Source organism: Centroberyx gerrardi, chromosome 20, assembly GCF_048128805.1.
Source record: "Centroberyx gerrardi isolate f3 chromosome 20, fCenGer3.hap1.cur.20231027, whole genome shotgun sequence".
Taxonomy (NCBI): domain Eukaryota; kingdom Metazoa; phylum Chordata; class Actinopteri; order Beryciformes; family Berycidae; genus Centroberyx; species Centroberyx gerrardi.
This window is the reverse complement of record NC_136016.1, coordinates 11,747,596-11,760,723: the sequence shown is the minus strand read 5'-3', so window position 1 is coordinate 11,760,723 and position 13,128 is coordinate 11,747,596. Positions and strand designations below refer to the sequence as shown.

The following is a 13,128-nucleotide window of genomic DNA, read 5'->3' as shown; positions in this document are numbered from 1 at the left end:
ACCCAAAAATGGATCGCGGCCCAATCTCTCATGTGACTCCCACATGACAGCAGTATTAGCATGCTTTCATCACACCGGGCTCCTGGTTGAGAATCAATTTCTCCAATTTATCAGAGTCGCAGGCTGAAAGAGTTGAGGAGTGGCTGTGTTCAAGGCACATGGAGGTGGACGTGGCATTGATTGTGGGGCGTGGCACCCGGTTGGTCTGAGAGGTGACACAGTGATATCCCTGCTCTCTGTCTCCCACATCCATCCTTACACTGTCAGGCTGACAGCAACGCCACAACCCAGCAACCCTATCCACCCTCCAGCACAACCTGCGCCTCCGCTTCCAGGAACAGCAGGCAGGATGCACGCACACGCACATGTGCACACACACATACACACACACGAGAACATAAACATACTGTATCCAAACACATACTGTACATTTACACACAAATATGCACATGCATCTGTGTGTGTGAGTGTGTGTGTGTGTGTGTGTGTATATGTTGGGGGGGGGGGGGGTCTTTGTTCTCCCTCTCTGTCTCCTATTTTTTTTTCTCTCTCTCTCTCTCTCACACACACACACACACACACAAACACACACACACACACACACACATACACAAAGACACACAAACACAAAATGACCAACATTTTCAGGTTACAGCATGTTTCAAACAAAATTATTCTGATATTTTTTGAAATGCAGAGATGATTATAAATCCATGCATTATGCATGAATATGACTTTCCTAAAAACGGGAAATTGCCGCACATCGCCATTACACCACCAAGGAAAAAAAGAGATCGTAATTTAGTTTGTAAAGAGTCCAAACATTTGTTCAGCGCTGTTCAAGTGCTGTAGAGAAGAGCATCCTTCAGTTGAGAGGCCACCGCTATGGGCCAACGGTTTCTATATCAAAGTGATTTAATTTTCCAGTCAATAAAATCAGTCATCAGCACCAGAGCCAATACCACCATCCCTCTGCATTCTCTCTGCAACAGAGCCCCGTTCAGCTCTGTGCTCCAACAAAATGGAGGGAGCTCATCACCTGGAAAATGATGCTTCAAACTTATTCAGCATTTCCCTGTCAGTTTAGCTATGTTGCAATAAAAAAAACAAGGGTTAAATTCTGCAAATACTGAATGATATTTGGCATGCTATTAATGATAACACAACACTAGGAAAATGTCTAAATCTTTCATGTGAACAATGAATGTTGGCAATTCTGACTGATTCTAACTGATTGGATAATAAATGACAACCATGTTAACAGTAAAAAAAAAATCAAAAGTCTGATCAATTAACAATATACAGTCACTGCAAAGACTACTAACCAAGGATATGATATATATATATTTTTTTTTTTTCATGATTTCAGCTTCTTCAAATACAAACAAAGGCACTTTTCCTGCCTTTTGTGGTCCTGATCCCTGAAAAAAGCTGTAAAAGTCTGATCATTTAACAGTATCCAATCACTGTAGAGAAGTGGTAAGTGACCAAAGAGAGGGGCAGAATGATTGATAAGTGAAGGGGTGAGAAAGTGAACGAAAGAGCCTGTCATTCGATATGCCATCTGTGGTCAGGGTCTGTACCCCTTCCCAGATGGCTTTGTACGCCAGCATGACAGTCCGAAGACTGATTTCCCTCTCACCAATGATTTTGGCAAAGGTAATGTACTCACTGAGTGAAACAGAATCTTGATGTATCTTATTTAATAGAAAGGGTGATGGACGATGGCCCTGAAAAGATCAGATCACCCCCTTTGTCCTTCTCAGGATCTTGTAGCCACCCTGACACATGGGACTGTACTCCTCCTCTGTAGGGAGTTGGGTGGATTTGCTCCTAGACAGTTTTGCAACGTCCTCAATCAAACTCTAATATCTATTAAAGATGTGACATTAAGAGGCCCAGAACTATTTTAAGCCCTGAGAAATACAGTTTTTACTTCCTTTCAGCTAAATTGCCGTTGCTAGGCAATTTTAGCCAAAACTCTGCTTAGTGGATTGAATTGTAGGCTATTTGTTGCCTGGCAACATTAGCTAATTGAACTTTATATCAGAGAGCATTCAGGACTACTGGGCTCTTGCTGATTTCAACAACATAACTGTTTCTAAATAGATAGCTCTGTCCCCAGTAATTAGTAAGATTGGGAGAGGGACCAGGGGAAGCTGATCTCTAGATCTCTCTTCCCCTTAAAGCCCTGTGTGGTTCTGTAACAGCCACCTCAGCCCTGACATGCTTATTAGTGTTGCTTGATTTATAATGAGTGATCAGCCTGGGAGTTGCAGTGATAGGGAGGCACCTGGCAATACAAACATCACAGCCAGGGAAGGTTATTACAAGAATCCCTTAGGGCTTGAGTGTGTGTGTGTGAGAGGCAAAGAGGGAGACTGTCCAAATGTGTGTGTGTGTTTGTCTATTTGTCTGACTGAGTATCACAAGCGTATGTGTGTGTAGCACGTATCTGCCTTCCCGCCTATTTATCTGTGTGTGCGCCTGCTCTTACGTGTGTGTGTGTGTGTGTGTGTGAGGTAACCATGTCCCATACCTGGCAGCACCTCATAGATATCGTCCTCCTCCTCCTCCTCCTCATCGCCCCCTCTCTCCTGTCCTCCTCGCCTGCCCCTCCACTCCTCCTGGCTGCTCTGGGAGGCCTGGGCAGCACCGGGCCGCGGCGGGGGAGGGCCGGTCACCCCTTCAATGTCATCATAGGTCTCCTCTTCCTCATCCTCTTCCTCCTCCTCGTCGTCATCGAAAGGGATGAAGCTGGAGCTGAGATCTATCAGGGACGGAGACACAACGTGATCGGCGGCGTTAGTGGAGCGGTGGAACACGGCGCGGCACAGAAGGCGCACACGTGCATTAAAGGGACAGCAAGAGAAATGTTAAAGGCGTCCTGGTGGCACAACAGGCTGGGACACGTGCCATATACTAGTGATGACTAGCATCATTGTGGTTTTGGATCCGGCTCCTGACCTGTGTCGCATGTATCTTCCCTGTCTCTCTTCTGTTCATTGTTAAAAGCAGAAAAGCAATAAAAAGCAGAAGTTCACATCCACTGATTAGTAGACAAATCTATATGTTAAAAAAGAACACAAAAGACAGCCTTGCTCTCAACCACTTAATGTGAATTCAGGTGGTGAAGAGGGTAAATAATCGTCTGTAAATCTCGTGGATCGGACTGGGTTTTGTAGTGAAACGGGGCCGGAGGGAACTGAGACAAACTGCCAGGTGTCTGTTACTTCCCGCAAATCAGTGGCCCGGTCTGAGCCCATTTTAGAGCAGAAGATGCACAACTGCTCGCTCAGATGGAGGAGCGGTCTGATTGCAGGCGACTGGCCACTGCAACACAGGGTATCAGGTCCCCCGCCATACACCATCGGCCGGGCAGAAATCAATGTCACTGGAGGATAACCAGAACGTCTACCAATCAATTTCCCGTAAGTTGGAATTTGGTAGGAGGGTTAGGGGTGGAGAGGTTGGGGTGGGGGAGGGCAGCAGCACTAGAGCTACATGGTGGCGCGCATGACACAGACGGTCGGTGACGTGTCGAATGAGGAGGTTCAGAACTCTGATTGGCTGGGCTGGTAGTGATGGATAGAGTTGTTTTCATCCGAATCAGAGATGAAAAAGGGCTCCCTTTCATTTCTGACCTTTCTGCCCCTCCAAAACACAAGCAAACGTCAGGAAAACGGTGGGGGGGGGGAAAGAGCTTGGACAATTGAGTAAACTATTGTTCTCCTTTAATTTTATTTTCCAATCAGCTTGTGTTTTTTAAAAAAGTAAGAGGACATGCTGGCTTACCTCTCAGTACGAAATTGATCTGGGCCACCCATTCTCTGGCCTCTCGAGGACTGCTGGCAGTGAACTGTGGGAAAGAGTGACAATAATACCATGATTATCATATGACATCTAAGGCAGCATTTACACAGGGACAAAAGATCTGATTTTTGACTCTTTGTAGCACAGATATTATCTCTTCCTGGCTGTCTAAACATAACAAATCCAAATTTTCCCTGTTGAGATAACTATGAAATTATCACGTCTGTGCCACAGATGGTTTGAAATCAGATGCTCTGTCTCCATTTAAATATAGACTAAGACACACATAGTGTGAAACTGTCAATCCTTACTGAATGAGAAAACAATGTTATGCACAAGCAGCATGACTTTTTTGTTGATGTGCCATTTGCCATGCCACTCACAAAACAAAGTCTATCAAAAAATATCTGACACATTTTCAATTACTGCATGTTGTGATTATACCCACCTGGTAGGTCCGCCGTCCAGGGGCACTGAGCTCAAAACAGGCGTTTTTTTTAGAGTCTTTGCGTAGGTTGGCCACCAGCTCTACAGTATAGCCATTGATATAGAATGAACCCTTCTGCTGTTTGTCTGTGGAGAAGAGTGAGCATAGTAGAATCTTATTTGATTCAGTTTAAGTTGCTCAAATGTGTCTGTATGTTGGCATTCCAAACAAACCTTTTTCATTCCCAAAGTAGTAGAATATTGTGTTGTTCAGGACACACCATCTCTTTTGCCACTCTGAGCCGAAGAAGCTGTGGTCTAAATTAAAAAAGTACACTGTTAGCACTGAATACACAACAAAATGCAAAATACCATATATGCATTGGGTTATTCATTTGTAATATAGATATATCCTTTGCACATATATATTTCTAAATACTTTTCATGGTTTATTTTTTTCTACTTAGATGCCAGATGGTTGAAGTTTGGCATGTTGGACATTGGACAATACAATTAGTCAGACAGAAAGTTAGGGCAAGTAACTGAAAGTCAATTTAGTATACTTTTTAGTGATAAATAATTTACAGTATTATAAGACTATTAGAATTATCCCAATGCTGTAAACCCCACCCATTTGGTACTCCAAGTAAGTTAAAACAAACAGTCAAATAGTATTATTTGCGAATACTATTTAACCCAGGTCTGATATTGTGCTACCTCGTCGTTTCTTTTCCAAGTAGCCTTGCTTCAAGATGTTGCTGAGATCCTGGGCCGCCACGCTGGGGATTTCCCCAAAGACTGTGAACAGAAGCAATGGACACTGTGGTCTGTCAATGTGTTCCCAATGAACTCCTCATTAAGAGATACTTAATATGTTCTTAATTCCTGCATAGAAATAGGCCCCAAGGCAACACACATACACACACATACACACACACACACAGACACACACACCATGAACATAAAGTCTCCTAAGCTGTGGATCAAATACACCCCTGCCTAGGCTTTAGGAAACTGGGATCAATACATTTACAGTGCTGCTGAGCACTGCAGTCCATACATCTGCTCACACTGCCCTTTTAATGGGAGCGACCTGCCTGTGGGAATTCAAACAACCCTCTCCAATCTGCAAAGTCACATTTTTAGCACTATAGAACAGTGGCATAACTTGAGCTTAAGTAAACTAGTGCAGTTGTTAGGCAAGCAATGCACAATATATTTTACATCATATTTAACCTACTGATGCCAGAAAGGATTGGTGTTTATCAGCTTACTTTTGAGGTTCTAACAAGAAATCAGCTTACGTGTCCCGTATTCTAACCTTAGCCATTAGTGGGGAAATTGCAAGACTGACCCCAGGTCAGCTTCAAGGGCCATCTTCCGCCCTACGCCTCATCGGGAGTACCTGGCTTTTCCACGTGTCAAAAATAAAGCTCAGCTTCCTCTCGATTCATTAGTCATCAGGCATTAGCCTTACAAGGAGAAAAGCAGAGGGAGAGCAGGAACCGCCTTTTTAGTTTGAAATACAGGAACAATTTAAAGTCCATTTACACTAGTCAGTGTGACACCCCATTCAGACCGCTGATGACAAGGGAAAATGCCTGGAGTCTATCCGCTTTGAAAAGGACCTGTTTAACTGCTAGGAAAACCAAACATGTCATAGCGTAACTGGGTCCTCTAGTTTAAACAAAGCGGATCCCCCAACATTAGACAAATAGGAACCTCTTTCTCATTCATAAAAATCAGGAACATGAAACAGCTTGCCGGCTGAATGCCTACTCCTACTCCTGTGTGATGTCTTGTTGTTTTCAGGGCGTTCCCTTGTCAGAATTCAGTGTGGGTTTTTTTTTTTTTTTTTCAAAATAACCTTGATCTAGAGAATGACACAAAGCAAGCTGATGTTTGTTGCTTTCTTGTTTTTGCTCAAGTAACATTCCAGAGATTTATGCATCAAGTTCAGACCAATCCAGTGTGTGATCCGATAACCCTGCACCGCTTCAGCTCGTGGGCCTGACAGATGAGCGGGTCACTCCAGAGCAGCGCCCCAGACACCTCACGGCACTAACGCACTCACATATCATCGGCCTGCCTTTGTGGATGGACTGACTGGTGACACTATAAATACAGAGGTGCTAAGGACTGTTTTGTCAAAGAGAACCTGATTCAGTACATCATAACAAACAGCGATCATTAGGCTCCTCCACCTCATCCATCCGCCAGCAGTCCGTCCATTTTTCTGGGTCTGCTTCCCTGTTGCGGCCCTCTTCTAATCCCCTCATCCGTCTGCCTCCCTCGCTCTTCATTTATCTCAAAGGTCGAGCCCGGTTAATAGATGAGGAGGTACAAAATCAACACGGGATCACTCTGATCTGCTTGAGTCAATAAACATTACACATTCGTGCGTATGTTTAGCACTTTAACACGGGAAGACATGACCTCACTCGACTCTCTCTCTCTTTGTATGAATCTGAAACGCTGGTAAAACCGGACTGAGTGGACGCAAACAGGGATTTCACATTCAGCCGGATTCCACGGGCGTAAAGGGATGCGTACTGAACGGGGAAACATGAACACTATAGTTCACGATTCTTCCACAGGGTAGCAGCACAACCTAAAAGCATATACTGCTTACTGCAGTTCACTGAAATCCTTCCATGCCCTTGATCCCACCCTCAACAAAAACAGAATCTGATTGGCCCAGGATGAACAATGTCTCTTTTAATCAAATAACACACTAACACCTCTTTGGGACCAACACAATTTTAAGTGGATATTCAGAGGTAATGTTATTTGAAAACGTGTAATTTAGAGCGTTAAAAACCCAACAATCATCATGGTGTTTGAATTTTGAGTTTGAGTACAGGCACAGAGAGACACATTAATGCATCTAATTAGGGCCTCATCAGAATCGCAGACAGACGGCACTCTTTCATAAAAATCATAAATTGCATTATCAATTATTCAGAGCAATGCCACGACTTCATTTTCATCCCTTTTGCTTTTTAATTAGCACCATCCACAGCTTTGGTATTGACATTAATTTGATGGCAATTTATTGATATTTCAGCATAACCTATTTAGCTTTTAGCTGAGTGCAATTACCAACGGAGAGAGGCAGATAGATGGAATGTTCCAGTCACGTAGCGTGTTTAGTAAATCAAGGTGAGGGCCTGCTATAGGCCAGGCTAACTGAATCTAACTGTTCTCAGTGGTCATCAACAAGAAAAGATTTGAGTCACCCCATTTCCAAATGGGAGAAAACAATCAATAGAAATTGACCAGAGATATGTGTTTAATTGATCCGGGCAAAGGAACATTTCCAGAAGAAACCTGACCTGTATGATGTTAAGTGCTCTGTTTTAGTTGCCTTCCCGAACTTGCTTTAAACTCCGGGGATACACAACAATGCATCTGAGCTGCCAGCGGTTTGCCACGGCCGCAATCTCTCATTTGGTTATTCACACTCTCTCAGCATGGTGTTATGAGCTCAGCAGTTGATCCCGCAAGAAAAGGCTGATTTATGTTAGCATGACCAGAGGGAGTTAATGTATTCTCTCATTAAAATCCACTTTAGTTAGGCTGAAAGTCAATCAAAGGCTGGGCAGAGAGTGAATCAAAATGAAGGGAAATGGTTGGGTGGGAGGACTAATATGTTACATTATATCTAACTGTGGTCATAATGCAACAAAGATGTTATGAAAACACGAAAATGCTCAAAAGTAAGGTTGATGATGCTGTAGAAGAAGCAAATGCTATGGAAACAACAGAGGGAGCGTAAAGGGAAGTGAGCGGTAGCATCTTTTCTTTGAGACAGTGGGAAGGCGAGGAGAGGAGAGACGGTTCTGGCGGGGTTCAATCCCAGCAGCGGTACATGTGGAGGCAGGGGTCTTAACCACTACACCATCTTAGGTACAGAAAGACAGATTTTGCCTTTTCAATCCAGATTGTATAGAGAAAATAACAATAGATTACCAGCAAAACAAGGTATTTGCGTGTATCAACTATTAAGACGTGAACAAATGAACAAAATATTCTCCAGTTACAATGTACACTTCATGAGATTAATACACCTAAACAGGAGTGTCTGGCCCAGGTCGAATGGATCAAAGGAGTAGGTGACTCAATAATATACTCCCTCGCAGCACAGGTAGGGATCAAGATTAGCTAGTTATCATATGTTTTCTTTCTCCTCTGCTTAGTCCTTGAGCGCGGGGGCTTTCACAGTGCCTTTCGATGCAAGAGGTATTGCATTGAATGCAGCATCAGGGGGCAGGACCTGACCCCCGCGTGAACTCTGCTGATGAGGTGAAACAGAAGGCAGAAAGAGGCTCCCCGGCCCTGAGGGGGCTGCAGGGAGGAATGCTGCTGATTCTACAGACGAAGCGAGCGAGACCGCAATCCTCTCCGATACTGTCCTTGATTAGGAAAAAGGATTCACTCAGTGCACCTTCACCCAGCCGGCGCTCAATCTGCGCACAGGCCGAGCTAAATTGATACATTTTTCCTCATTACAGTGGGAGGCCTTTGCTGTGCGTCCCTCCAGCAAGGCGGCCATCAGAGGGGAGGAGAGAGACAGAGAGGCACTGAGGTTAAGGGCAGAATGTCTTCCCTGCCCTCCAATTCTCCCCCTGATTTGATTAGGACTTCAGTCATCGATACATAAACCGTGTATAGAACCCCCTAATGCATGTGTTTGAGCCAAAAAAAACATGCAATGCATTATATCAGTGTGCCTGATGTGTGTGTATGTAGTATCTAATATCGTTTAATGGGAATGGGAATTTATGCAGGAGTGTGTTTTGGATTTCTTTTCTTTTTTTTTGACCGGGGATGTCAATGAGGTTAAACAAGAAAGCTCAGTCTCTGGCTTAGAATAAAATAGAATAGAAGCTTTACTGTACACACAAAGTATTCAGGTAAATATTAAACAATACTGGAAATTTTGTTAGGCTGGCAACTTTAATGCCATCTGGAAAAATCAAGTGTTTGCCCAAGTTATTTTCTGAGTTACTCTGTTACTCTTGAAAAAAAAAAAACGATGTTTCCGTGCCTCTGTGTAGGAATATACGTCAAGTCATTCTAGGCTCCGCTCCGTTCAATTCCTACATTCAAAAATCATAGGCTGGCCACTGTAAAGACACTAAGGGGCTAAATTTACTATGTGACATCGGCTTCCCCCTGGGCAGCCATAAGCAGTGTCTACAGCGACCCTGAATTTCCCTTTTGTAGATTTACTACCACTATTCAAATGCTTAACTGCAGATACAATGATCCTCTAATCGCAGGGGATGGTTTTCAGCTGCTTCACTGACACCGACAAAAAACTGTAGTAGGAATATAAATACCAACAATGGAGGAGTTTGGGCCCACAGGAGAGCCTGCATGTTGGTGATAAAAACGGGATATAACACAGTCAATGAGAGAGCCTAGAGGGAAAAACACTCAAAGAAAATCAACACACTAAACCTCTGAATGTACAGTTATTGCAACTTTAAAATGCTTTTATTGTATCCCCTAAAATGCCCTAAATATAATTTTAGCAATAATGGTAACTAAATATGTTCACAAGCTCCATGTTATTGCACTGTGTAGTCTGAGCCGTAGCTCATGCCTATTACCTATTTATATAATCACTGTTATTTTATAGAGTCACTGCTGTTACATATTGTGCCAATAAACAACTATGATTCTTTTTTTTTTTTCAGCAAAATGCCTCACTTTTATCAATCACCAGCAAGCCCAGAGGCAACAGGTGTTACAGAAAAATGATTTTAGCATGGAAAATAAAGCCTGTATTTTTTTTAATACAGACAAAAGCTCATGGAAATCAGTACTTAACTTAAATCTGATGTGATGTTTATTGCTTAGGGTCACTGATAATTAAGCATATGCAATTACATTTTTGATTAATCAAATAATTGTTGAAGGAAATAAAAAAAAATATTGGGGTTCATTAATTAACACTTAATTCAAAACAACTGATTAGTTACTATTTCTGAATCTCTGAATTATAAATGGATGATTATTCGTTTGTGCATTTTTTTCCCCATTGAATGAAACCCTAAATTTTCCTTTTATTATTTTATTCTTAAAATTTGCAGGAGACCTGTCATTAATATGATATATTCATTATCGATTTAGCAGTCTTCAAATCAGTCATCAATCAATAAATATGACTGATGGCTGAATAATTACTTTAGAATTGTCCTTGTACTGAGCAGTGTAAAATATGTTATGATTCTTTTAGGCTTTTCTATTTTGATAAAATACAACAAATATGGTTTATTTTGAGAGGGCTGCAATAAGTGATTATTGTAAAACTGAGTATGTATTTTGTGAAATAAAACTTTTTAGGTATTGTATACCTATTTGACAATCTCAGGATAATAAAATCCAAATAATTGTGAAAATAGGATTTTAACATTATATATCATTATCATCACTTTTTTATGTTTACATGTCATCTTTTGGAACAAATTTGAATAACTGATAAACAAGAATCAGAATTGGCCTCGCACCACTTTTTATATTTGTAGGAAAACAGTAAAACAGCGTGTACAACAATAACTGCCACAGACGTCATCTAAAAATTATTTTGTGGCAACATGAAAATGAGCGCGTCGGAAAATGCAATGCATTACAAAACAGAAACGATGACAGTTGTTTCACTTCTTTTTTTTGGTTTTGTTTTGTTTTTTCATGAATTCAATAATCTTCTAAACAGTCACTTTTGGTACAAATGTATTTGGGTTTTTTTTTTACAGTTATGTTTCTACATATTATTTACTATTATACCAAACAGCAAGCAAAATTATAATCAGCAGCACTGAGCTCATGCAAAATAAAGCAAAATAGGGAAATCTACTATATCACAAAAAAGGAATTAAACATGTTTGTTTAAGTCTAGCATTTTATCAGTGCTGTCCCTTAAATCCTGATATGTGTTAGGAATTCATACATTGTTAATTAAGTTAATTATTTAAATGCATAATTGTTTTGTGTGAGATAAAACAGAAGTACAGTTTTCATACTGCCATACTGCCAAACAGGACAAAGTTCCTGCACAACAATAAAATGTGTTCCCCGTCCACTGGCTTCTTTTCCCCACAAACTGATTACCATTTCCTTGAGATAAGCTAACTTACGACACGGGCCACTATAAATCATTGGTAATAATTTCCATTGTAGATAAGCAATCTTCCAACAGCATACAAGCGCACAGCAACCCTGTCCTACTTGGCACACACACACAGTGCTGACTTCTCCCAGCAGTGCGGGGATCCCGGTGAAAAGAGGGATGCATCCTCAACATCCTCGAATAACTCCACAAGGGCATGTTAATGACCTTAAAGTGCTACATTACAGCAACAATTAAACAGAGGGATCCCAGAGGCATTGGGAGCTGTCGTGTCACTGTCTGTGTACAGGCCAACACATCTCTCCCATCTCCATTTATTTCCCTAAGAAATCAGCGGGGCCACCTGGGCTTGGCATTGAAACTTCATTCATCTCCAGAAATGGATTCCAGTGGAGGGCAAAATCAAATTCTCATTTGCAAGGCAGGGGGAGAAAGAGAGGGAGTGAATGCAGGAGGTACCTGGGAACGCTAACCTCTGGGTGAACCCGCCGCATCTGATAGTTTTGCTATTTGTCTGTGACATTGACAGCTCTGGGGGAGATTAGGAGCCACCCTGCCCCAGCTTCCCACTTTGCATTCTGCCTATGTGCCTCTTTACAGATGGACTGCCGCACATTTACCTTCGCCTGTTTTCCCTGGGTTTCAACACAACGCTTACACCAGAGGCAAAGAGGGGATGTAATTATATGCAATGCAACAATAAAACAAAGCAAATGAGGGAAAAGCTGCATCAAAGGGCTTACAACGGGGAGGATGCAAGAAACTACATGGCATGGCTTTTGGTGGGGGTGAAGCCGGAGATGAGAGTGATGGATGCCCTTCGGTTAAATACGTCCAAATCCCCCCTTCAAGCCTCTCTCTTCTTGCCAGGCAGTGTGAGTGAGTGTGTGAGAGAGAGTGTACAAGATTAATAGTGTAAACAGCAAGGGAGAGAGGGTGCAGAGGGAGAGAGAGAGGGAGAGGGAGAGAGAGAGAGGGAGCCGGGAGAGAGAGAAAGAAAAGACTATCAGCATCTGCAGCAGCACAGTAGCCCTAGGGGAATAGTGTGAACTTTTGAACCCTGATGGCAAGCAGTCGCAGCGATGCACAGAGCCTGCTCCTGCCTCGTAATGTGTGTGTGTGTGTGTGTGTGTGTCTCTAGAAAAGCACAGAGGCAGCAACGGAGGGAGGGAAGGAAAGGAGAGTGAAGGAGAACGAGGAAGAGTGGAGGTCATTAACATATCCCTCGCTTCCTTGCAAACGAGCAGCCGCTATCCAAATGTCACGAAATCCATACACCGATGAACACAAGTGAAAAATTAATCTCCAGGCAGATATTCTGATGGATGGATACAGTAGATGGCTATCTCCAAGTCCAAAGAAACTTGGTGACTGATGGGCTTTCTGTGACAGGAAGGCCAATCATTCAAACAAACTCCGGACCGAGTTCAGACAGGTCACAGGTTGGCCAAGCAAGAGGCCAAGGGTCAGAAGTTCACTAAGTGGGCAGACAACATGGCCGCTGACCAAGAGAGCTGTGAGGAGATCAGATCCAAAATACTGACCAGGTGCTGGATATAAAACGAGAGGCAATGAAATAGAAACACAGGGATTGATGCTACCTTAGTGGTTTATTCAGCAATGTTTCGACGTCAGCTGGTCTTCATCCTGCGTACAGTGTGCTTGTTCTTTCTTGTTTGCATCTCGTTTCCTTTTTATTTATTTATATATGTCCTTTGTTCCTCTGTAAAGCACTCGGAAACTTGCTCATT

General features: G+C 42.5%; 1 protein-coding gene across 1 annotated transcript in view; it reads right to left on the bottom strand.

The window, feature by feature from the left end:
• Positions 1–13,128, bottom strand: part of skap1 (src kinase associated phosphoprotein 1) — a 29,990-nt gene that overhangs the window by 9,873 nt on the left and 6,989 nt on the right. Inside the window, exons 5-9 of the mRNA XM_078290656.1 lie at positions 4,957–5,037; positions 4,474–4,557; positions 4,262–4,386; positions 3,796–3,859; positions 2,540–2,770 (exon numbers count right to left, since the gene is read on the bottom strand). Of these exons, the coding sequence (XP_078146782.1) occupies positions 2,540–2,770; positions 3,796–3,859; positions 4,262–4,386; positions 4,474–4,557; positions 4,957–5,037 (585 nt within the window). The remainder of the gene's footprint in view (positions 1–2,539; positions 2,771–3,795; positions 3,860–4,261; positions 4,387–4,473; positions 4,558–4,956; positions 5,038–13,128) is intronic.